The sequence below is a fragment of the Hyperoodon ampullatus genome, assembly GCF_949752795.1.
Source record: "Hyperoodon ampullatus genome assembly, chromosome: 2".
Lineage (NCBI taxonomy): Eukaryota > Metazoa > Chordata > Mammalia > Artiodactyla > Ziphiidae > Hyperoodon > Hyperoodon ampullatus.
This window is the reverse complement of record NC_136915.1, coordinates 53346313-53371883: the sequence shown is the minus strand read 5'-3', so window position 1 is coordinate 53371883 and position 25571 is coordinate 53346313. Positions and strand designations below refer to the sequence as shown.

At 39.0% G+C, this 25571-nt stretch overlaps 1 protein-coding gene across 2 annotated transcripts in view; it reads right to left on the bottom strand.

The window, feature by feature from the left end:
• Positions 1-25571, bottom strand: part of NFIA (nuclear factor I A) — a gene marked incomplete at its 3' end in the record, with an annotated part of 386636 nt that overhangs the window by 33506 nt on the left and 327559 nt on the right. For both annotated transcript variants that reach the window (XM_079728578.1, XM_079728577.1), the window contains exons 8-9: positions 18984-19162; positions 16556-16721 (exon numbers count right to left, since the gene is read on the bottom strand). In XM_079728578.1, the coding sequence (XP_079584704.1) occupies positions 16556-16721; positions 18984-19162 (345 nt within the window). The remainder of the gene's footprint in view (positions 1-16555; positions 16722-18983; positions 19163-25571) is intronic.

Sequence of the window (25571 nt, the reverse complement as noted above, 5' to 3'; positions counted from 1 at the left end):
CAGAGATGATATGACATAAGTTGAATTTGATTTTCCTAAAGAAACAGTGGAATGAGGGAGTTATCCTGTTAAACAAAAGCCTCAGTTGAAACTTTTTATTAAAACAACCACATATACCATGGTGAATCAATTACACATGCCCAGTTAAGAGCTTTCAACATGAATATAAAATCAAGTAAAGGGGGAGATGTGGTAATGAATTATATACAACTGTGTGTACTATGCTATTATATCACATTCATTATCTTTCTTAATTATAATTTTTGCCTATTTACAGCAGCAATAATCAAATGCTGCTGGAAGAGCTTCAGGACATCATGAAATCCAGAAAATAATTTTCTAGGAAGATTATTGTAGGCATTTTTGAGAATTCTGGAGGGAAGATTCAGGGGCATTTTACGATTTTCTGAAAAAGTCAAAAGGGAAATCAATTTGCTTATATAACCTCATTGTAAAAGTCCTCATGGCAAACATGACTATTAGAAATCAAATTATGATTGCTTGCCTGTTTCTGAAAAAGAAAGCGTTTGCTTTTTTTTTAGTAGCCATTTTACCTACATGAGCAGTATCACCATGGACCATTTTCTTAACATTTTGGAAAAAAACATTCCTATAAGAAGCTTCCACCAGCTCTTACTTGGGCTAATCTGATTGTACTTTTTCTCTTTCTAACATATTTCTTCAGATTACCCAAGACTCTTAGTCTTAGCCACAGGGGTAAATACCAAAATCCCAAATCAGAACTTGATCCCATATCCTTCTGTGTTGCCCACTTACCATATGCATTGCTAATTCTATAATCCTTCACTTAGGCAGTACAAGTTGGGCCTCAGGATGATCAACTAGAAAAACGGTTCATGCAGTTGGGCCTCTGCGGATGCTGGAATCTATCTCTAGGGAGATTGTGGGATGGGCAGGGAGAGTGGCAGAGATCACCCATTAGCCCTGCTCTTTACAACCCTGCAGGTGTTCCCTGGGAGAACAGCCTCTATGTCCTCAGAAATCGATGTAACTGACTGCCTGCAAGCCAAAGAGAATTCCAACTTTTGTTGTTCCCAGGTTGTCTGGTTTTTTGTTTGTTTGTTAGTTTTGTGTTTTTCTGAATAAGAAGGAATAAGGAATGTGTCTGGATAGAGGAATCACGGCATTTCTAGATGAATCAGTTTTGAGTCTGTGACAGCCTTCACCCAACAATCATACCTGACCATGGTGCTAAGAAAGTGGTCAAATTGTTTTGAATAAAAGATGCTTGGAGTTTTCCTGTTTTGGGGAAAAATATGACTGAAAAACAAGATATTAAGATAATAAAATATTTGTATCAATGTCAGTTGATGTTTCTTTAAGATAAAAATGATATCAATAAAACCACTCCAATCTGACAAACTAGAAAATGTGAGTGCATCAGCTTGTTTTGAAAGTAGGCAGCCAGATTCAAGATCTAGTTCAAATTTAGCGACCCTGAAATGCGTGTAATCACTGAAAAACAGAAGAGCGAGAAAATTTAGATAGATTTCTGTGTAGAGCTTGGGTGTGAAAGGAGAGCTGACCTTTGGACGAAGCCCCCTCCAGTGTCCACAGAGCGGCCACCAGGAGGTTGAGTGGCCAGGTGGCCTGGGGCTGAATGGCCTGAGGATAGTGATGGCCAGCTCCTCTGCTGGGGAGAGGGAGGGGGAGGAGGGATGACCTGGTGAGGCACCTTGGCAGGAAAGACAATGTAAGACAGCTAGTGAGCTTTGACATTCTTTGTGTGTGTGAGTGTGTGTGTGTGTATGTGTTAGATATTTGTCTTCTTCTTTTTTTTTTAGTATATGTGCTGCCGAAGCAAGCACAGACATTTGTCTTAAAAAAATTTTTTTTTGAAATATAGTCGACTTACAATGTTGTGTTAGTTTCAAGTTTACAGCAACGTGATTCAGTTATATATATACATATGTACGTGCCTATTCTTTTTAAAATACAGTTCCATTATAGGTTATTACAAGTTATTGAGTAAAATTCCCTGTGCTATGCAGTAGGTCCTTCTTAGTTCTGACATTCTGAATTTACTTCCAGACACAGGAAGCAACAAAGTTCCCCAAACCCTGGCAGACACAAAGTTTGAAGAGAAGTTTGTGATCTGTTTCATCAGAGATTCCAACTATGTAAAAGGAGGGAATACCAATTCTTCATTCCTTTAAACTCTACCAAGTCTAACCACTGTGGTGCATCAAGGAAAGATAGTTTAATATATTCATGTCCTCTCCCTCTCTCTCTTACTCTTTCTCTGTCTCTGTCTCTCTCTCTCATGTGAACACTTCCTCTGTGCCAGGCTCTATGCTAAGTTTTATGGGAGATAAAAAGATAAGCCAGACACATGGTTATCCATGAAATGTTAGAGTCTAGTGGGGAGAGATGAGTACAGAAAGTGAAAATATGAGTGCCTAAAAGTAATATAAATAAAAATCTTTAGGGTGTTAAAGGACAGAAAAGTGACACCTGGCAGGGGAACAGGAAAAGATTTGTAGAGGAGATGGAGATGGCTGTGATGACGGGCTGTAAAAGATGTGTTGGTTGACAAGTTCAGATGGATTGGGGATCACAGAGGAAGCTGCATGAGCAAAGAAACAAGAGTTGGGTAATGGGGATGTCAATCGCCGAGGGGAAGGAGAAAAGATGGGACGTTGTGAATCTCTCTGCCATAAGGTCAGGGAAAATAAACATTTAAGGATCAGAGACTTGAATGTTTGAAAATGGAGGAGAAAAAGTCTATTGAATTTTTCCTTCAAGAGGAAGAAATAATTTATAAAATTATCAAAGATACCAGATTTCCATTCTAAACACCATTAAGACCATTAGGCATCCTAACACTTTAAACCTTTCCCCTCCTATCCCAAAATCAGTATACACTTCACATGTTCCCTTGTGTTCAGAAGCTCCGACATATTCACATGTGCAGATATCCCTTTAAAAATGCTAGTCAAAAATTCAATTTCATTCAGCTAGACTTACTGCCTGCCCAGGAATGTGCTGGTTACTGGACAGGAGCCATCCAAACAAGCTTAGGAATGCAGACTTGAACACATCACTGTGTCTTCAGACTGCAATTTTCTAAATGTTTATCAGTGACACCTGACGGTGCACGAGAACGCATTCAGTTGCAAACTGAAGCAGTGAGATGACTAAATACCTGATTGAAACAGTTTCTGCAATCTTAACGGCACTATCACATGTTACTAGTTTTTAAAAAAAGCCCTGTGAGAAAACTTTCATTTCTAGAAAAAAATGTGGAAACTATTAGAAAATAGATTGGCTAATTTCTAAATGAAGTCCATTACAATTGAACTCATTTGAGAACTTGAACAGCACTATTTCTTGCCAGGTCACAAAAGAAATGCTGGAGGATATTGGAGTTTTTTCCTTCGAAGAAATCTATGAGTATCGACAAGTTTACAGGGCCTGGGTTAGCATTATTAACGTAATTATACAGCCAAGGAAACACAGCCTTTGTTGACACATGAATCCCCAGTATTCAGAGGTTTAGAAATTCCCACGTGAATGAATGGATATTGTAGTTTTCATCCAGATGTTTGGAATCTAGAAGATAACCACACTGAATTTCCATTACTTTGATCACATCTGTGCAGTCAGTTACCTCATTCTATTATCTCTGCAGATCTTTTGTCTCTACAAACAAGCTACCAACAACACAAAAAGACACAGCCCTCAGGGCATGAAATTAAAGCCTACTTATCACTAGTAAATTATTACAGAATAACATACCCACAAGCCTTCTTCCTGAAAAGCTAATGAATTCGAACTTTAATATATTAGCATTACTTAACATGTATGGTAACAATTTGCATGAAATGTTTAATGTGCCAATAGTTCTCAAAAAATCATGAAAAGAATCAATTTAAGCAGATGGCTTTGCTCTGCTGGTCTCTCTACTTGTATTAGAGATCTTCATAGGGGGCAGGGGCTCAAGTGACATCATGATTTGGGGTAAAACGTACAGAAAGGAAGGTATAAGACAATTCATGTGTGCACACAGAGAGAAGGGGATCAGAGCAACTTGTAAACTGGAGGTGCTCTGACGTTATGTTACCAAAATCTGTGTGATAAAGAGGTACTTTACAGTGAGTGTTTCCTGTAAACAACCTATTTATACTGCCTATAATATTCTTTTTCATAATAACTTAAAGGATAGGAATACAGCCTTGTTTCAGTTCATTTAAATTTATTTCTAATGACTAATCCACATTCTATGTCATGTATTTTTACGTGTATGCCCACGTGTTGTGCAACTGATAGAACATATTTATTGATCAGAAGCAACCACGTAGATGGGTAGGCACAGGTGAAAGTAATATTAAAGAGCCACAGGGAATAAACCCTGGATTCAGCTGGGGTTTACTAAGAAAAGAAACGCAGATCAATAGATTAGATCGCTCCCTCTTGAAAGGCTTCTGCAGCCTCTCCAAAGGCAGTGTAACTTTGGAAAACCACTTCTGGGACTATACCCTCAACAAATACTTAAGAGTACATATAAAGATTTATGCTCCAAGATGTTCATTACAGCATTACTTATAAGTGCAACAAACTGGAACCAACTGATGGACTATTGCAGCCATTAAAAATGTTTTAAAATAATAACGACACCATGACATGTTTATAATATGAAATAAAATTAGTTTACAAAACTGTATATATGTGTATATATATATATATATACGCACACACACACATATCATGATCAATTATGTTTAAAATATGCACAGAAAATGACTGGAAAATATGCACAGAAAGTGATTATCTCTAAAGACTGGGATTATGAGTGATTTTAAAACACCTTCCAGTAAGTCTTAATCTTAAATAAAATGAAGACAAACAGAACCTGAAAGCCCCAAATAATATTTTTATTTTTACAGCAGTGCAAGGTAGTTAATAGAAAATGAATTTTAGAATCAGAAAATCCTGGATTGAATCCATTCAGTCTCTTACTAGAAATGTGACCTTGGCAAGCCAGTAACCTCTCTGAGTGTCTCTATATAAAAAGTTCAGCATAGTAAATATTATTTACTCTAATACTCCCAGCTCTTTAAGGCTTCACCCCCTCTGTGAATGTCTAATAGGCGACCGTCTCCACAGGAGCAATCCAGAGAGTGATCCCTAAGGAGAGGCTTAGCCAACAAGATGGGAAATCTCCAGAATCCCAATGTACTTTATATTAAAACAGTTGAAGAAAACTGCTAAACTCATCCAATCAGGGACTACTGATTCCAAAATCTGATTAAGGGCATTACACCCTGAGATATCTGCCTTCCACCAATTAAAAAAAAATACTCAAACCTCTCAAGGGTTAATGTTATATCAGACTCAAATATAATTTGTAAGGGTGTAAGATGGCACAACTTTTCTGAAAAGCAATTTGGAAATGTGTATCAAGAGGAATATTCATACTGTTTGCACTAGTAATTCCAATTCTAGAAATCTAGCCTAATAAAATTATTCAAGTTGGGGACAAAAATATATGTTCGACAATATGCTGGAGTGGAGCATATTCCATAGGTTGGAACAAAAGTTAACGGTCTATGGTAGGAGAATAAGTAAAAATATTTAAAATCACATTTCCTAGCTTTTTATTTTTTTATGAAGTAAGAAAAGGTGTAAAATATTCTTTAAGAAAATAACATAAAAAATATTATATTCAGTAGGCCACAATCATCTTATATAAATATACACATAGACATGCGCTGAAAAATGGGGGAAACCAGACCAAAATGTTAATAGTAGTTGGTTATAGGAGAATATGATTTTTAAAATACTTTTCTGTATTTTTCAAGTTTCCTACATTGCCATTGTTATCTTTATGAAGAAAATCTTAAAACTCATCTGTCATTTCTGTCATATGAAAAAGTAAAAAACTGAGGCAAAAATAAGACCTGAATGGGTTATGATAACCTAAATGAATGTAATCATCTATTGTCTGTTCTCTTTTGTAACTCACTCCTTCTTTACAAAGTTCATTTTTCTCTCTTTTTTCCTGCTCTCATTCCTGTTTTTCATCCAATTCAATGTACCCAAGAGTTTTTATTGGAATAATTTAAAAGTTCTTTGGGACTTCCCTGGCGGTCCACTGGTTGAGACTCCCCGCTTCCAGTGCAGGGGGCACAGGTGTGATCCCTGGTTGGGGAACTAAGACCCCACATGCCACGCAGTGAGGCCAAAAAAGAAAAAAATGTTCTTTATGGCATGTCTTAGGATTTTCAGAGGAAAGGTGTATGATATTATATCTTGAAACACAGTAAGTGTCCTGGTAGAGTAGAAAGCACGGGGCTTTAGAGTCCAACAGACCCCGATTTGAATTCTGGTTCAGTCTCAGTTTTCTCTTTTTAAAAAGAGGGCTAATGAGTCCAATTCTGCAGATTAAAATAACAATCAAGTGCAACTAAGGTAATGCATATGAAAATACCTATCGAAGTGCCTGATTTCCAATAAGTATTTTTCTCTTTCCTTTTCAAATTTAGACATTAAAAACTTGGGTTGTACAAAAAGTAGAAATACTCTGCAAAAAGTATTTATGAAAAATTATGACTTAAGATAGCATGTGTGCATCTGTATCCAATGGGTTCCTAAAGCAGAACTTGTGACCAAATAATAGCTACTGAGAGTGAAAATGCTATCCTTGTACTCAGTTCCATGTTCTCTGTGAGGGAAAAAGAATAGTATTCTTTACCAGAAAGAGCACATATTTTTGCTATCACACTCGAAGTTCAGGTTAGTGCAACTAAAAACTAGATGTATAAAATTTGCCAAGGATTTTATGAACCACCCCCCTTCCCTGCCTCCACTGTGTGAGTTTTGGTCACTACAGTTAGTGGTTGGGGTATAAAGAAGAATTTTAGTTCATTGGACAAATACTTTAAAAATTAAATAAAGCATTATATTTGACATAAAAGGGGATTTAAAACTCAATAATATCTTTCATTTTCGTTGGGCAAGGCACTAAAGAACTACCCCCCAATGAACCAGTTTCCATCCTTCGACACACAGTCAAGTGTGTATATACATCCTCCACTCTATGGTAGTAGGTATTTTATACATACTTTTTCTTAGTGCTCTCCTTTGCTTACTTAATATAACTCAAAGATTATTCCATGAATTCATACAGACCTATCCTTACTTTTAAAAAAAAGATTTATTTATTTACTTATTTTTGGCTGCGTCGGGGTCTTAGTTGCGGCACGCAGGATCTTTGTTGAAGCACGCGGGATCTTTCGTTGCGGCGTGTGGGCTTCTCTCTAGCTGTGGCGTGCGGGTTTCCTCTCTCTAGTCGTGGCGCACAGGCTCCAGGGCGTGTAGGCTCTTTAGTTTGCGGCACGTGGGCTCTCTAGTTGGGATGCGCGAGCTCAGTAGTTGTGGCGCAAGGGCTTAGTTGCCCCGCGGCATGTGGGATCTTAGTTCCCTGACCAGGGATCGAACCGCGTTTCCTACATTGTAAGACGGATTCTTTACCACTGGACCACAAGGGAAGTCCCCCTACCTTTTCTTTTTTTCTTTTTGCGGTACGCGGGCCTCTCACTGCTGTGGCCTCTCCCGTTGCGGAGCACAGGCTCCGGACGCGCAGGCTCAGCGGCCATGGCTCACGGGCCCCGTCGCTCCACGGCATGTGGGATGCTCCCGGACCGGGGCACGAATCAGTGTCCCCTGCATCGGCAGGCGGACTCTCAACCACTGCGCCACCAGGGAAGCCCTCCCTACCCTTATTTTTAAAGGGTTTCTAATGTATATCATATTGGTGGATATGATTGGTGTTACCAATCTTTTATTATAATCACTTGCAATGAACACTTGATGTATATCTTTGCTCATATGTCCAACACAATGCATGGCTTACATTTAAAATTTATACACACACACACACACACACACACATACATATAAAACGAAATTGTCCTCTGAAGAGGTTGAACCAATTTACAGTCCTCTAACAGTATAGGAGAGTGCCTGTTTTCCACACACTTACCAAGATTGTGTCAAGATCCTTTTTGATCTTTGCTAATCTGATAGGTAAAAATACCATTCGAGTTTTAATTTGTATTGCTTTTATGCTACATGAATGAGACATCTTTCAAATGTTTTCCATTTCTCTATGTTTATGTCATTTTGTTGTCTTTCTGTTGGATTGTTGGTCTTTCTCTTACTGACTTTAAAAAACTATTTATATATTACATAATTTAGCCCTCTGCCACAGGTGTTGCAAATATTTTTCCCACTTTATCATTGTCTTTTGACTTTGTCTATGGTGTTTTTTTCCAATGCATACATTTTTAATACCTTTTAGAGTAGAATTTATCAGTTTTCTTTTCATGGATTCTGGTGTTTTTTTTTTTTTTTTGTATTATTTGAAAGGCCTTTCTCACTCCAATATTCCACAAAAAGTTTCTCCTATTTTTTTCTTGGTATTTTAAGGCTTAATATTTCTATGTTATATTTTTTGCACCACCTGGAATTTATTTTGGTGTAAGGAATTTTATTTTTTCTGAACAGCTACTCAGTCATCCCAATATACTTTACTGAATAATCCCTTTCCCTCTTCCAATAAGAAATGTCACTATTATCATATACTAAAGTACTGTAGTTATGTAGGTCTCTTTCTAATTCAGAAGAATATAAAAAATTAAAATATAATGGGGATAGTAGCAGTACTGACAGAAGAATAAAAATCAATGTGGAAATAGATCAAAGTAAAGTAAGTTCCCTGGCACTAAGTGACGTCAGACAATAACTTAAGAGTAGATAAGAAAGAGTAGATAAGAAAGAGGAGGGAGTTCTTTAGAATTGTTCTGTATCCTGTCTGGTGTTGGCTGGAAGAATCTATGATGTTATAAAACTCTTAGAACTGTACACTGAAGAGTGAATTTCATTGAATGTAAATTAAAAAAAAAATTTAAAGACTAAAGGAATAGTGCAGGCATCAGTAATGAAAAACTGTTTTGTGAAAGGAAGCCGCTAACTTTTTTTTTTTTTTTTGTGGTACGCGGGCCTCTCACTGTTGTGGCCTCTCCCGTTGTGGAGCACAGGCTGCGGACGCGCAGGCTCAGCGGCCATGGCTCACGGGCTCCGCGGCATGTGGGATCTTCCCAGACCGGGGCACAAACCCGCGTCCCCTGCATCGGCAGGCGGACTCTCAACCACTGTGCCACCAGGGAAGTCCCCCACCCCTTTTTTTTTTTTTTTAATTCTCTCTTGTCCTTATCCACTGGCTCTTCTCTGAAAGAGGAAATACAGTCCTTAGTCATTTAAAAATTGTGTAAATATGACATATCATTCACTGACTTGCTCTAAATTCAATTACTGATTAAAATTGTGTGTTTTACACATAAAAAAGTGTTGGTGAAAAAGAGAGCTGTCATTATTTGGGTGAAAACTCAGAAAGTAATTCTAAGCATTCAGCAACAGTTCAAGCTCTGGAGAGCACTGGGGAATAAAGAAAATCTGCCTTTAGCAATAGCTCCTGTTTGTCTACCTTTTTTGCTATTTTTGTCTTATCTCCCTCCAGATCTTCTACTCTCCTCCTTTCCCTGCTAACAAAAGTTACTCTCAGCAACAGAAACCAATCTACACTAAAGTATAAATGACCACTAATATCTTCCTCTGTACTATTCCCACAGGGTCTTCACTGCAAACATGGAAACTTTGGGCTCTGGATGCTCAGGCCAAGTGCATGAACTACAGGTTCAAAGTGGCTGGGTGTGAGTCATGATGCTGCTACCCTTGGCTGAGTGACCCTGAGAAAGTTACCTATATCTTCGTGCCTTGTCTTTCTCAATTAGGGTATTTACTTTTTAAAGTACGTACTTCATAGCATTAATGTGAGGATAAAAACAAGATAATACATAAAAAACATTTTTTAAAGTGCTTGACACATTAATAAAAGCTGAATAGTTTGTTCTGTTATTAATTTCAGATGAGAGCAGACAGTTGTGGCTGCTCGGTAACCAAAAATCAAGTCCCATTGCTTTGTAATTTGGCTACAGTAGGAGCTAGTACCAAGCTACCATGGGATTATATAATCTTGGGAAGGTAACCTCCACTCTCGAATCTCAGTTTCCTTGTCTATAAAATCCTGGCCTCACAGGAGTCTTAGGAAGACGGAACGAGATAACATACATGTGTAAAGAGCTTTGCTAACCAAAAAGCATTGAACATATGTTAATTATTACACTAGGAAATTTCAGTCCCCGTCAGATTATTTTCTTTCTGGTTAACAGGTTCAAATTCATTCATATAATGAATATATACAAGATTCATCAGAGATATAAAAATAAAAAAGGGAATTTGTTATTACATGCTTCTAATTTAACAGAATTCTAGTTTTAAAAAATCAAAAGTTCATGGCTAAGGTGTCATGGAGAAAATTGTTTATAAGTCTTTTATGCATTTTTATATTGAGTTTTTGTGTTCGTAATTAATTTAAAAAAGGAAAATATGCATGTTTTATCTTCCATCATAATTCAAAAGTGTTTCTTTCTTTTCATTATAATTCTAGGCTATGATGCCAATCTTCAGTTTCTTTTCTGGAAAAGCCCATTTTTATAGTATGTTCTTGGTGCCAACCTATTATAAAAAAATGGAATCTTACAATGCAATTAAGAAAATGAATAGTGGATTTTGAATTATCATACCACAAACGGACCCAAATGTAGTGAGAGATTTCTCCTATTCTGGAGCTGTTGTCCTCAGGACTCAGGAATATCCATTTGTTTTATTACATGTTTGAAAAGGAGTCCCTCCGCAATTAATGAGATGGTGCATGTGGAAAAACTGAGTACACTGCAAAGAACTGCAGTAGGTAGGATGTTATTATAATTGGTCTCACCAGTAAGATACCTACTAGGCATCTCCAAATATAACTTGGTCAAACCAAACTTCTGATCCCCACCCCTTGCCCGGAACTGCTCTTCCTGCAATTTTTCCCGTCTCAGTTTATGGCAACTCCATCCTTCCAACTGCTCAGGTCAAAAACCTAGGAGTCATTGCTGTTTCTCTAGTGTTTTTTTTTTTTTTTTTTCTTCTCAACCCACATCTAATGTGTCAGTAAATCCTATCAGCTTTACCTTTCAAATACTTCTCACCACCCCTACTGCCCGGATGCTGGTACAGGTCATTAGCAACTCTTGCCTGCATTATTGCAATGGTGTGCCACCTCCCCTCCCCGTGTTAGTTTTCTCCATTGTATTTACTGGTCCCTAAATTACTAGTTTACTTATTCTTTAATTATTGTTTGTCCCCTCCCTCCAGAATGTACGCTCCACAAGGGAAGGGGATTGTCTGCTTTGCTCACTTTTGGATCCCTTGCACCTAGAATAGTGGCTGGCATGTAGAAGACACTCATCATATGAACTGATTTTTAAAAAAAGCCTCTTAACTGGTCTTCCTGCTTGAATTCTTGCCCCCTGAAACCTATTTTCAACAAAGCCTTCAAAGAGTTTCTGTTAAAACCTAGGTAGTATCACTCCTCTGCCCCCCGTCTCACTCAGAGAAAATGCCGAAGTCCTAACAATGGCCTATAAGAACCTCCAACATTTGTAGCCTTCCTCCACCCCCTCTCACCACCCCCATCTCCCAGTCACATCCACATTCATCCACATCACCCCTCAGACCTGGCCTACCCCTACTTTCACTCATTCACTCACTCTGCTCTCACCACACTGGCCTCCAGGTTGTTCCTTAAACATGCGGGCTGGACTGGCTGATCCTCCTGCTCGGAAAGCTCTTCCCTCTACAGTCTCATGGCTCACCCTCTCACCTCTGTCAGACCTTTGTTCAAATCTCCCCTTCTCAGACAGGCCTTCTCCGACCACCCTATTTAAGTTGTATCCCACCCCCACTAATCCCAACCCCTCTGTGCTTCATTTTCCTACGTAGCACTTATGTATCACCACCTTACATCACTCCTACCGATTATACTTATTGTTTTATTTATCGCCTTTCTTCCTTCTGTAAAATGAAAGCTCTGCAAGATCAGGGATTTTTATCTCTTTCATTTCCTGCAGAATCCTAGCATCTAGAACACTGCTGGCACATAGTGGATGGTCAATAACTATTTATTGAATGAAGGAAGGAAGTGATATTCTCTCACTGGGTATCTAAACCCAGTTAATCAGCGGGAATGGAACCCATCCATTGTGAATTACTCTTACCAGTTGTTCTTTCTATTTGTCATGGTATCCTAAAGAGATCAGGCATAGTATATGAATCCTTCTCCAAACGAATCAACAGTATGAATGTTCTCCTTGAGAGACAGCAGAACTTTTATTTCCACCCTCACTACTCTGTTTTTTAAGGCACTGGTAAAGATTTTTCCCATTAAAATATATTTATTTTATAGGCAAACATTTCCCTCCCCAAATCTGCCTTACCCTGTTTTCCTGACCACAGCTGCAAAGTTGCATATTGGTGCCAGAGGCAACTGATTAGTTTAAAAATATATACTCTGCTTTAGGCTGGCATCCATTTGTATTTCATTATTATAAGAGCATATTAAAAATGATGTCTTGGACTTTTAACTGTCTATAGCACAGCACATCTGTCACCCCAGTTCATCCTGACAATCTACCTATGAGAGTGTGTAGAGCAAAGTATTATTCCAACAGACACGGGAGTCCAGGCCCAGAAAGGCTGGTAATATAGGTGATCCTGGGTATGATTTCCTACTTTTATTTTTTAAATCTTTTTTTTATTGCAAGTCACCTTAAACCCCTCAATAGGAAAGGCTGTCCTAGGTTATACAGTTAGTGTTTTTGAAAATGCCTCAGTTTCAGACATACTGTTGGGATACTGAACATCTGTACTTAATACTCTGTTGTGATGTTTCTCCTCGCTAAAGTTGAGCTCTAATAAACTGACAAAGATAAACAGGATCCAACCATCCTGTGGTTTTAATTTCTAAGAAAGCACAGAATTTATGAAATGATACTTTTGCTCTAAATTTTTATCCAGTGGTAATCCAATTTTAGACACCCCCTCCTTCCACCCACAAGCTGGTTTCTGAAGAGAAGTTCTACCTTCTCGCTCAGACTTAAAACACCAGAATGATATTCCTACTAAACAGCTTAGAAGTCACTCACTCCAAAAAAATCTTACCTGAGGCTCCGCATCTGGACCCAAATCCCTCCCAAGTCTCTGTGGCACCTATGTGCGCCTCTGTCCCAGTGTTGTCAGTGTGAGCTACCCGTTTCCCAGCTGTCTCCTGCAATAAATCCCACATTTCTTTAGAGCAGGGATGAATCATCTTTGTATCCCCAGGGGCTAACACAGTCCTTGGCACATGACAGATACTCAATATATGAAGGATGAATAAATGAATGAAAGAAAGTAGTTATCAAAGATGAATGTTAAGGAAGAGGGGCTACATCACTCTCGGTACCTTTTCCCTCCCATACACCTGGGCCTCTCCACTCCCTCACTTATTGTAGTGATTGGAGGTAGACACCGGACGTGACTCGTCCCACCCCTTCCTCTCCTCTTTCCCTTAGGGAGACAGGTGCTGGCAGGAAGCACACAGCCACCTGGACCTCCATCAGCTCTACACAGGAGGGCAGCCCCCTCCCATGGGAAGGCCTGTGGTGGTCCTGCACTGCCAGCGACTGGGTGGGTTTGTTTGTGTTCCAGCATTAGGAAGCACATTCGCCTGTAGCTAAAAAATAAATTTTCTAATAGTAGAGGTTATAGTCTAGTCTTCCATCTGATTTTTTTCCTTGTATTTTATTTATCAGTTAGTTCAGAAATTGGGGCATGGAAGAGGATTTGTTTTGCAGGGGTTCTTAAATCTCTTCCCAATGTGGACTGGTAGGCTTTGAGATTTTTAACTTGAGAGGCTTCTCTTATGCTATAAATTTCCCAGAATATCACTGTCTTAATAATAAAGTAGAAGATGGTCAGGTGATAATTGCTGTGAAACAACATATGACTGTGAATTCAGCAAACCCCAGAAAAGACCAAAAAGGCTAAGATTTATGATGATAAAAACCTTTCTATGCCATCAGTAGAACACTTTGTTTTGTCTACATTCCTAGAATCCTAGGATTCAAAAAGTAAGTTTCAAATTATTATGTAAATATCAAACTTTGGGTCCCCTTTCCTGATATTCTCTTTCCAAAAATCTCTAAACACTGTGCTAATGAACATGCAACCATAACCGTGTCTGCCCAGACCTCCTCCACACTTCTTCCCATCATGTTGAAAGAATGCTTGAGGCTGGGCACAAGAGGACCATGGGTATCTTTGTATACAAGGCATTAGGTCCAATCCATGGAGTGGAGTCCAGGGAATGGACCCAAAGGTATCAACCTGACTGAGGGATTGAGTAGCTTCTACATGTCCTACAGGCATATTTTTTCATTAGCCAAGCCTAGAGGCTTCCACTAGGTAAGAGTTTTGGCAGATAATAAAATGCTCCAATTTATTTGGTGGTAGTGCTTATCGTGGCTGATTTCACATAACCCTGCCAGCTAGGTATTATCACCCACGTTCTACAGATGAGGAAACAAACTGGGGTTGGAAGAGAAACAGAGCTAGCAATGTGAAAGGTGAGGGTTTGAGCCCCTATCCTTTAGACTTCAATAGCTAGCTTCCCAGGGTATTTCCACTCATCCACAGTGCCTCAGAAAAGCCCCATCCCCATTACTAGAAAATGCACTACAGATGCATGAGACATTGATGGTGGAGGTGAGGATATGTCTACACAGAATAAAAAGAACATTAAACAAAGCTTTTTGAGGGTTCTGCCAGTGTCCTGAACATACAGAGAGAAGACGAACAGAAAAGTGGTACCCAGAGGCATGTACAGAGCACAGTTTAAGCACATGGCTGCCAATGTGTAAGTCAACATCCCTAGTGACTAGATCTAAATAGAGTTTGGAGATGATTATTTCTCTGACTCCTTTGAAGATGTTACATGAATACACAATAAGCAGGACAGGCCTATGAGCTTCTGCTTCTCAGAGGCTTCTTTTCTAAGCTGAGCTTCCAAGATGCTTAGAGCAAGCCTAGTTCGCTTCCTATGTCACTGGACACTCAAGAGTTTTCTCCTTTGTTGAAAAGTGTTGAACCACCTCTTACCAAGAGAGGTAAGCCTCCCCAAAACTGGCCCTGGGTTCTCAATCTTTTTGCTATAAAATCAGAATCCACGCACAGGGCCACTCACTACTACATGTGTTATCAAAGTGAATACGTACTGGATAGGCCAAAGCTCATCCATGCCCATGAGAGACTCTAGACATTTTGGATTCAGTGTCACCAAAACTAAATCCAATGAACACAGTGTCAAAAGAGGCTCATTTTTTCTCTTTGGCTCCTTCCCTCCTGTACTCAATACCATTACGTCCCCAGTGCTGAGAAGTCTGAATCATCCTTCACTATATTCATCCAAGTGGCTGTCCAATCTCAAAGCTTATGTCGATAAGACGTTTCTTCTTTTGCTCTCCTCCATTCAACTTCTATAACTGCTGCTCAAGTTCTTGATCTTAACACTTCTTTCGTGGTCTATGCTCATCTTTTCCTCAGTAGATTCCTTGCATTCAGCCTCACCTCCTTGAAGACCTCCTCTCCTTAGGGGCACTGTCACAGCGCCCATTCTTTCCTGTGCTTTGATCTCTCTGTAAAGCTTTAGAGAAGGTGCTCATCACACCCCCGTCAAGGTCAGGTAGTCCATCCATCACTTGGGAACTCTGCCTCCAGCTGTCACTCTTTTGGTCATTGTTTCAGGTACTAAGAGAAGCCAAATTTATGTGTTTAAGCTACTTCTATTCCCTGTCATCTTTAAAATATCAGGAGAGCTGTTCTCCCTCTAATTCATCAAGTAATGAGTCCCATTATTCCAAAAGGTTTTGAAATTCTATATTGTCTGATCACGTGTTTCCATACTGTCCAGAGACAAGCCAAGATTTCTTTTCTCTTTCCTTCCAGTTTCATCTTCCATCTCCTTCCTCTGCCAAGCCTAGCCATGCAACTGCCATGGCTACTGGCTCTGACCTTCTGCCAGGCTCTTATTCTTCACGAACGTTCAATGTACACACCTTTGAATTGGTTACTTTGATCTAAACTTTTTTTCTATTTGATGGATGAGTTGCATTAACCTGGGTACCTCATCAAATGCTTTTCTCTTGGATTGTAAGTTACTGGAAGGCAGGGCTCTACAGAAGCATGAGGAAATTTTTGCTAATAAGAATCCATAAAAGTAGATGCTGTTTGATGATCATGAGGATAGCATTCAAAGCCACTCAAATAATAGGCAAAATTTAATACTTCATATCTTGACTTCAGTCCTTGGCATGTAGTTACACCATTTCATCCACCCAAACACCCAGTCATTTCCACACCTGATGTGGTTGGTAGCACCCTAGAGTGCTATTTGCTCTGATCTGGTCTTGGTTCTGCAAACTCATGCTACAGCCATCGCTGGGGATCGTGCCTTTCACTGAAGCCTATGCAGTGAGGGGCCAGGCATAGGTGTGCATTCATATGTGCAGAGCCTGACCGGCAACCGGCGCCGCATCTCAGCCATACTTACTTGGTGAGGTGGGGGACGCTGCACCTCCTTCCGCTGACGTGGTCGGAGGCTTTGTGTCTGGCACCGGCAGAGGCACAGGCCTGGCCATCGGTGGTGGCGGCGGCGGTGGCAACATGGGGGTGGGGAGGAATGGGTTGTGCACTTTGCCTTGGCTACTCCCGTTGGGCTGTCACGGTGGGAACCAAACAAAACACGCACAGGAGAAAGAAGACACAGATAGAACCATTAGCTGCTTCGGAAAACAAAAGATTCCTTAGGCACCTTTCATGTAAATTACTAAGTATTCTAGCTACTTGAATTCTTCCATAAGAGCATATGGATGAAGAGCTGTGGGTTGTTCTCAAGGCATTCCACAAAAGTACAGTCTTAGGCACACATGCTCCATGCATCCTAAACTTACCTCTTGAACTACTTTGACCTTCTTTGCATCTGATTCTAGAAAATGACCTGCCAACTTTTGCTTGGTATGTTTTGATTCTGTATTAACTGTGACTTTTGTCCTCATTCTCATGATTATTAAATATTGATTTAATATATAAGTGTTTTATAGATTGTGGAATTATTCCATCACGTCTATTTATACAGATATAACAAAGTTTCCTAAACATGCATTTGAGATTTAAAAAATATTTTATTTTCACTCTTCAAAGTTGATATTACATAACATTTAATAAATATGTTAAGTGAACATAAAAAATTTCTTTCACATATTGTATAACATCAGGCACAGAAACTTTAGAATTCAGCTGTCAAAATTCTGCTAAGGAAAAATATCACTTCTAATTTTGATTTAAATTATATAAGCATATGCCATAAGAGTCATATTTATCTGGCTGCCTGATGTTAGAACAACCAAGTAACAGCTCTTTAACAAAAGAAAAGTTTCCTTCTGAAAAAAGCAATAAAATCCATTTATTTTTGAGTTTTTTGAAACAGGCCCGTGAAGGACCTGCCTTAAACCCTATAAAATTTTGATCAAAATGCAAAACTGGTCATTTGACAGTTATATGGGATGATGTCAGGACTATTAAAAAAAAGTCAGACATTTTAAAAGTCAGATGCTTGATGCTGGTGATCACTTCAGTTTTCCATGGCTTCCCAAGTGGCCTTTCTGCCTCTGGTCTTCAGTGACACTATTCAACCAACAGTAACAGCTCCTATTTAGGCTCTAGTCCTGAATCAAAATTCAGTTGCTGTCCCAGGCTTTTAAGTTTAAGCTTAGTAATTCTGCAGAGGAAGTCTCACTGCCTCATCAACATTCACTTATATATTTAGTATTGTTCCTCAAAGACAATCTCATCTGACAGTCAGAATGCTGTGCTTTCTTGCCAACACACTTGCCTGTGTGTCATTTCTGAGTGGGCTAAAAGTCCATAAGTGAATGCTTTAGAATAAGCCAAGCAAATGAATACACAAGCAAAAAGAAAAAAGGGTCCATATTGATTTGTTGTCTAGACAGAAATGTATCTGCTAACACATCACCAGACATTAGTCAAAGCTGCCTGTTCTATCTCAGATATGCAGAATCAGGTATTCTTCGAGGGAAGAAAATCGGTGATAGGGTGGTGTGATATAATATTCTAAATTAGGCAATAATAATTATGGCTCATCTGTGGCTTCATTACAGTTATTAGGAGAAAAGGAAAATCGCATTTGGCTTTATGCTGGTCATTATTTCCAATTCATTGTTATTATTATTGGCCTTGGGATATAGCTATCCATTGCAAACATTTGGTTCTATATTTGAAATAAAATTTGTGATTTAAAAAAATCACTTTTACATTAGGAATACTGTTTCAAATTGTGATTTGGTTTATTTGAGAAACAATGAAAACCTCCATTCGAAACTACTGAATACTATTTAGCTTTATACAAAGATAAGTGGGAAAGATAACTACTTGCAGAAATAACAAACTATAATAAACTACTTCTAGAATCTTGAGTTCAAGTACTGGTCAACTTGATGTAAAGTGTTAGAGGACTATTTTTTTAAAATATCAACTTAGTTGATCTGAAACATCTGTGCCCCCTCCTCCCCCTACCTCTCCCTACCACCCAAAATCATTATTTAAAATTATTTGGTCTTTCTATTTTGTTAACTGCGTGAGCCCTTGGGTTAGTATGCATGAGGTGGAATTATCTGCCCACAGACCTTAGAAGGTTACACAGTTCACCCTTGAGATGATTTATATCCATAAACTTGACAGTTGCGAAGTTAACACAAACACTGTTTTTAAACCCTGGCCAATCCCTCTTAGAGTAAGTTAACTTTCCCACAATCTAGAATAAATATGACATTTGCCTGCAGTCAGTCAACACGACATCAGAGCACAACGTCACATGGTCATAAGGTCTTCCCTTGTTATTTTTATATTCGGTTAATATTTCTAAAGAAATCGAAAAAAAAAAAAAAAAGAAGTTTCCTTACATTGAGGAACCCCACCTGTCCAGCCTGCTGACCAGCATCAGGGCAGACAAGTTGGACAAACTCTTTCAGCGTCTCCTGAGGGTGATAGCGGATGGCTGGGTGGGAGAAGTAAGGCCCAGGCTGCTGGATGATGGGTGATGTTGGAAAATGAAGAGTTGATGGTGTCGCATGTGGACTTGCTGTAGGAAAAGAAAACATCAGAGTTAATAAGAGAAAGACTTGTTTTGCCACAGCTTTTAAACTGGATTCAACTTCCTTTTAATATTTCTTCTCCTGACCCAATTCCTAGTAACTGCTCGGGTGACAGCATTTAACACTGGAGAGGTCTGAAAGATTTTCTTCCTTAAAGCTCTAAGACAAACATGGAGGCTAGATTAGGGTAAAGTTTCAAGCTGTCTTTCTATTTTCAGTGGACATGAGTTATAAAGGCATTAATAATCCTTGGTGAAGCTGAAGATTATTCATTACCTTAAGAGCCTTTTTAATGAAGCAGGCAATAAAAAATGTATTTGGTAGATTAGACCTGATTTAACTGACATTACATATGACAAATTCTAGTTTGCACATATGGATCCCCTTTCATGCTGAGATTTCCATAGACAATAATTCATTGTTAAAGCTCTTATACTCCTTTCAAGGAAATTTCTAGGGACTAATTCAGGATGAAATTTTTTGAAGTCTGTAGTAAATGATCACTTAATGAACCCATGCAATTTGGGTGCCTCACTTTACACAGAAGGTTTATGTTGCCTTTTTCTTGGCCATTTCAAAGCCAAACTCAGAAACGCATAGATGTTAGTTATAGCAGGAGAACCCACAGGCTGAGTAGGTAGGCAGTGACCCCTGCTAAATTGTTGGCCCTCTGCTCATACAAACTGATGAAAGGCTCAGACAACCATCACTCCCTTATATTTGAACCCTGCTGAGTTTCACTGATACAAGAAGAAGATTACATTAGATTTAAAAAACGTATGTGAGGTGCTTAATAATTTTTCCTGGGAAGACTTCTGCCCTTGAAGCGGAAGGGTGATTCGTGAAGCCTGCTGAAGGGTAAGAACAGCACACGGGAAGGGCTGAAGACACTCAAACCAAGTAACGCCAAGATGGCGGCTCTCACTCCCCAGTGAGGGCCAGAAAAACAACTGCCAAGTAAAAGCAGATGAGAGTATTTATTTTTCCTTTACTTTTTGCAGTTTAAATCTTTAAACTCAAGGAGGCCCTGCAAAGAGAAAACAAAGGAATACCCAAATATTTGGAAAGTAAGACTTTCCTAATATTGAGGGTGACTCATAAAATGAAGAGCAACTAAGCGAGACTGGCCACACTTTCTACCACCATCCCATCTGTCAAAAAAGGATGCATCTCTATGGATCCCCGGACACGGGATTTTTGTTCCCTACTGTATCTGTAGGACTGGGGCATTTTCTGACTAATGATTAGAGTGGCTAGGACTCTGAGGTTCAGAATGGCATGTGTAGTTTTTAAAGAGTAGAAATAGGGGTTTGGAGTGGAAACAAGAGTCCAGTCCATACGTTGCAGATGACCTGATGGGATCCTTTCATTCATGCAACCTTTAATCTATCCAAAAATATTCCAAGGCTCCTACTATGGGCTTGGGATACAACACTGAGAAAATACAAAGTTTTGTCTTCAATCATATAATTGAGGGCATCTTGAACATAACCCATTCGAACTAGAATTCTTGTCAGCTTCCACCCCTCATACTGGCTCTTCTCTCTTCTCCATATTAGTAAATAGCTTTTCCATCCATTTAATGATTCACTGTCATATCCCCCGAACAGTGTCTGGCACTCAGTAAATATTTGTTGATGGTACAATGAATGATTGAATATATGAGTGGTACAGAAATTAATAAAGTAACCATACAAATAAATATAAACTTAAAAAAATATTTTTAACCTGGCAAACAGCCAGGGACCTTGTAGAAAAACTGGTAAAACTTAGGGCTTCATACACTGAATGGTAAATCTTGGAATCCATTACCGTCTGAGTTAAAACCTGCAGCTAAAAAGTTAAATGGCTCTGGTCATCTCTTACTTTGCAAATTGTGCTTTAAAGAACCCAAGGAATTTTTTCATCTAATATGGTACGGTCGTCTTTGCTGGTAGCAAGAAACTTTGACCCAGTGCCCTGCATTTGACTGAACAGTTTCTAGTTAGAGATGGAATGTGGCATTTCCCAAATGAGTCTGGGAATGTACTGAGCACAACAAAATGATACACTCAACTTTTACAGCATGTCAAACACAAAGGTGGCAATTCCATTGTCAAGAGCCCCCAGGAAGCAGACCTTAATGATAAAGTGGCAATGCTTCAGGTGCTCAATGGAAAGTGATGAATGATTGTGAGATTATGAAATTGTGGTGGCCAGCAGAGAATGCTGCCCAAGGGGAAAAATTCACTTGAGCAAAGACTAGACAGATAAAAGTTAGAGAAACCTGACAGAGGAAATAATTCAACGGGACCATGGAATCCCTCCCTTAATTGTTAATAAGCATCCTTGCCCTCTTGTTGCTGTTGTTAAATATGTAAAAGAAAATCATTAACAACTTAAATGTAGACCTTAGTTTCTTTATTACATTTTACTAAAAACAATTTATTCACCTTTTTCTTGTGTCATAGAGTTTATTTTAACATAGACCTAAGAACACATGGTACTATATGGAGTTAATTCCACAATGGTTGATTTATAAGGATCAATTAATTCTTAATTAATACCAGGAAATCATTTAGTCTGTAGATTCACATTAGACAACTGCTGAGTTGGCACTGTGAAGGGTCATCCTTCACAACCCCTACTTTCTCATGCCTTGGACATTCTGGTTCAGCCATTAGTCTACTGTGGAACTGGATATAAATCATTCAAGATCCTGAGCTTTAATTTCTTCAAACAGAAAACAGTTGTGTTACAGACATTACAAAGTACTATTAAATACTATTAAATACCCACTATTTCTCCGGATAGCCTGCTAGCAGCACTATTTTCCTGAACAATGAGACTGCATTGGGTTCTTCCATTGCTCTCAAGCTCAGACTTAAGATTTCAGCCATGTCTAAATTTGGTTTTCCTCCTTCCCTATTTCTTGTTTGCTCCCTTTTATCTTGGATTAGATGTTTTTAGTGTGCCTAAGTTTTTGTCCAAGTGGTTGCAAATTATTTTAGAAAGTGTCACTGGGGTTAAATCAGTCAACAAATCATTCAATCAGTAAAATTCATTAAATGTATTTTGAGATGGTCAGCTCAGGCCCTAGAGAAGAGAAAATACCATTGTGAATCTGGCATGGTGCTAATGCAATGCAGAAAAAATGGTATGAGTCCAAATTTTTTTTTTTTTTTTTTTTTGCGGTATGTGGGCCTCTCACTGTTGTGGCCTCTCCCGTTGCGGAGCACAGGCTCCGGACACGCAGGCTCAATGGCCATGGCTCACGGGCCAAGCCGCTCCGCGGCATGTGGGATCCTCCCAGACCGGGGCACGAACCCGTGTCCCCTGCATCGGCAGGCGGACTCTCAACCACTGCGCCACCAGGGAAGCCCGAGTCCAAATTTTTGACTGAGAAAAACATCTCTTATGGATGTGTGTGTGTGAATAGTTGACACAATAAAAAATTATAGCACATTATGTAAATGCATATTTAGATCCTTTAAAATGTGCATTATTTACTTGAGAGTCAATAAAGGCTTTTCTCAAGTGGTTACAGTTTATTGCAATGCATCCATCTGTATCCAGGCTGATGTTAATACAATTTTGTGTATTAAAAGGCACTACAAAATTGGCTGCTTCTGGGGTCGAATACTCTTAGTACCCTAGGCCAGGAGCAGCAGAAAGTGTCAGAAACACTCCATTCTGGATGGATCTCACTACTAGTTTAAACTTTAACCAGAGGCCAAACTAGTTTCAAACAACCGCTTGGGCTTTTCACAAAGAATACCAGTAGGATGGGAAGGAAGGAAATTTGATCAGGTTTCTTTGGCTGGAATGGCCCTGCCTACACATTCTGAACAAAGTAGCCACAATTAAAGAAGCAGAGACCCAGAATTTCCCAAAGCTGTAGGCTCAGTTATTTATTGCAAAATGATCATATTACTGGATACTTAAAAACAAGAAAGCACGTCAGTCAGGTTGGTTTACCTGTTTTCACACCACCCACCCACCACCCCACACAGTGGCCCCGATTATTTAAAGAACTCTCCTGGTTTTAGCTTGAAAGAGAAAAAGTTTACAATTCAATGTGATTGAGTATATATATTTTTAACTTAAAAAAATTCTTCCTTCTTTAAGGCAGAATTGATTAAGACTGGGAAGGAGAAGGTCAAGGTCATTACTATATTACTGTGTATGTTGAGAGACTTATGTGGTCCAACAATTGATTCTTGATCTGAGAGTCTACATAGGGAGGAGGCTTTATGGACACATTTCTAGCTCAAAGAAGATGATACCAGGGAGGCAGGGCCAGACAGGTTTGGAATCTTATATTTCATTTTAAGTCTTAGGAAAGAAAAAGAGATAGAAGAAAGTCACCTCTCTTTACCATTTCCAGCAGTTTTGCCCAAACTCAACCTCCAAGAATTCTAATAACCCTCCTGCATTTTTTCCTCAAACCAAGATTTCACAGTTGAAATATGCTCTTCTATTTAGCCCTGACATTGCCTTAACTCCTTTATTTCTTGTCCATGAACCACTGCAGACTCTCACGGACTGGACAGAGACTTGAATTCTTTTCATCTTAGCTTTTGCTTTCCGGCACCAGCCCTTAGATCCTAGTCTCTCTTTTATAGGAGGCTCCAAAGATAAGCTTTCAAGAGAGCAGTGCAAACAATAAAATCTAATCCTCCTTCAGGTGCAGCGTGCTCTTAAGACAGTGTTACACACAGCCTTCTTCCCTCACAGAATGAATGACCACTCCCAAGCCCTGGCACTTGCGAAACTTCAGTCTTACTGTTAATTGACACTGTCGGTGGCAACAGGTGAGATTCCAAAATGTTCGTTTCACTCTGTTAGCACCATTAGAAGAAAAAGCTACTCATCTGTCTTCAGCAGTAGGATGTTTAGACAAAAATAACCATTTCCATAAAGTACAAGGTGGCATTAAGAACTCCTGAATACTCGTATTTAAAAGTAAAGATTTTAATAAGGCAGGGCTCTAAAAGGAGCAGAAAGTGGAAGAAAAAAATTGTGCTTAAAAAAAAAGCCTTCTATAAGGGCAAATGGAACCTGAGTTGTTTGGGTTGTCAACTACTATGCAGTTTGCTTCTTCAGAAATTCAAAACCACAATATATAACACCATGATAGCCTACCTAAAGCTGAGAAATCTATCTTAAGGGTCCATGGCTATAATGTATAAATCATGCATGAGTCAGACCTGCCATTTATGAAAGCCTAGAAGTTTGGAGTTATGGGATTTATTTCAACAGAGACACAAGGAACGAGGAATTGGCAATGGTTTTCAAGCCTTTGGGAGGTGGAACCTTTTCTAAATAACAAACCTGTGACTCAAGCCAAGGTTTTCAAAACATATAGTACGCATCTTTAACATCACTGAGAGGCATGCAAAAGAACCTGGGTATGTCAAATAAGAGAAATATATGACATTACATGATGACTTGCAAAACACCAGTATTTTTATATTATTGCTACCAAACAAAGTAACTTGCTGTTACAGTAGATTTCCAAGATAAGTGATATATTCTATTCCATTTGAGTTAAGGTACAGGTTCAGGGTAGAGATCAAATTCCAATATCTTTTGGTCTGTTTTTAACCAAAAAAAAAAAAAAAAAAAAAATAGAGAGGGGTGAGGGGCAGGCCAGGGTCTTTTAAAATTTTAATTTAGATCAATTTTAGCTATTGAAAGACCTTTCTTGCTCAAATGCCCTGGTTTACAGTCTAGACCAGGGGTTGGCAAACATTTTGTGTAAAGGCCATAGAGGACACACTTTAGGCTTTGAAGGCCTCATGGATTTTGTTGCAATTACTTGACTCTGCCACTAAACGCAGGAGCAGCCATAGATATTACATAAACAAATCAGTGTAGCCATGTTCCAATACAATTTTATTTTAAAAAACAGGAAGAGGGCTAGATTTGACTGGTGGGCCGTAGTTTGATGGCCCCTGGTATAGACCCACATAATTCCTGTTCACCCTCCAAACACCTGCAACGCTCTGCTTGTGAGTTGTGCACCAGACAATCACTGTTCCTTCCACCTCTTCCCTACCAAACTGCATCCTTGTCCCAGCTGGCCTTTCTGCTGGAGCCTCACCTTTTTTGAAGGCTTCCAAAGCAACCTGCTTGCCATCTGTAACTCCAAGAACTATCCACTGTCCCTCTTTGATTGTCCCTTTTCACCATTATTTAACATGCCTTGTGTATGTGCTGGTTTCCCACATCCATGTGTATATCATGTCAAATTAAACATATGAGTCAGAAAAGTAGTAGATAACCAACAAGGACCTACTGTGTAGCACAGGGAACTATATACTCAATATTTTGTAATAACCTATAAGGGAAAAGAATCTGAAAAAGAATGTATTTATATATATAAATTTTTATATATATGTGTATATATATGTA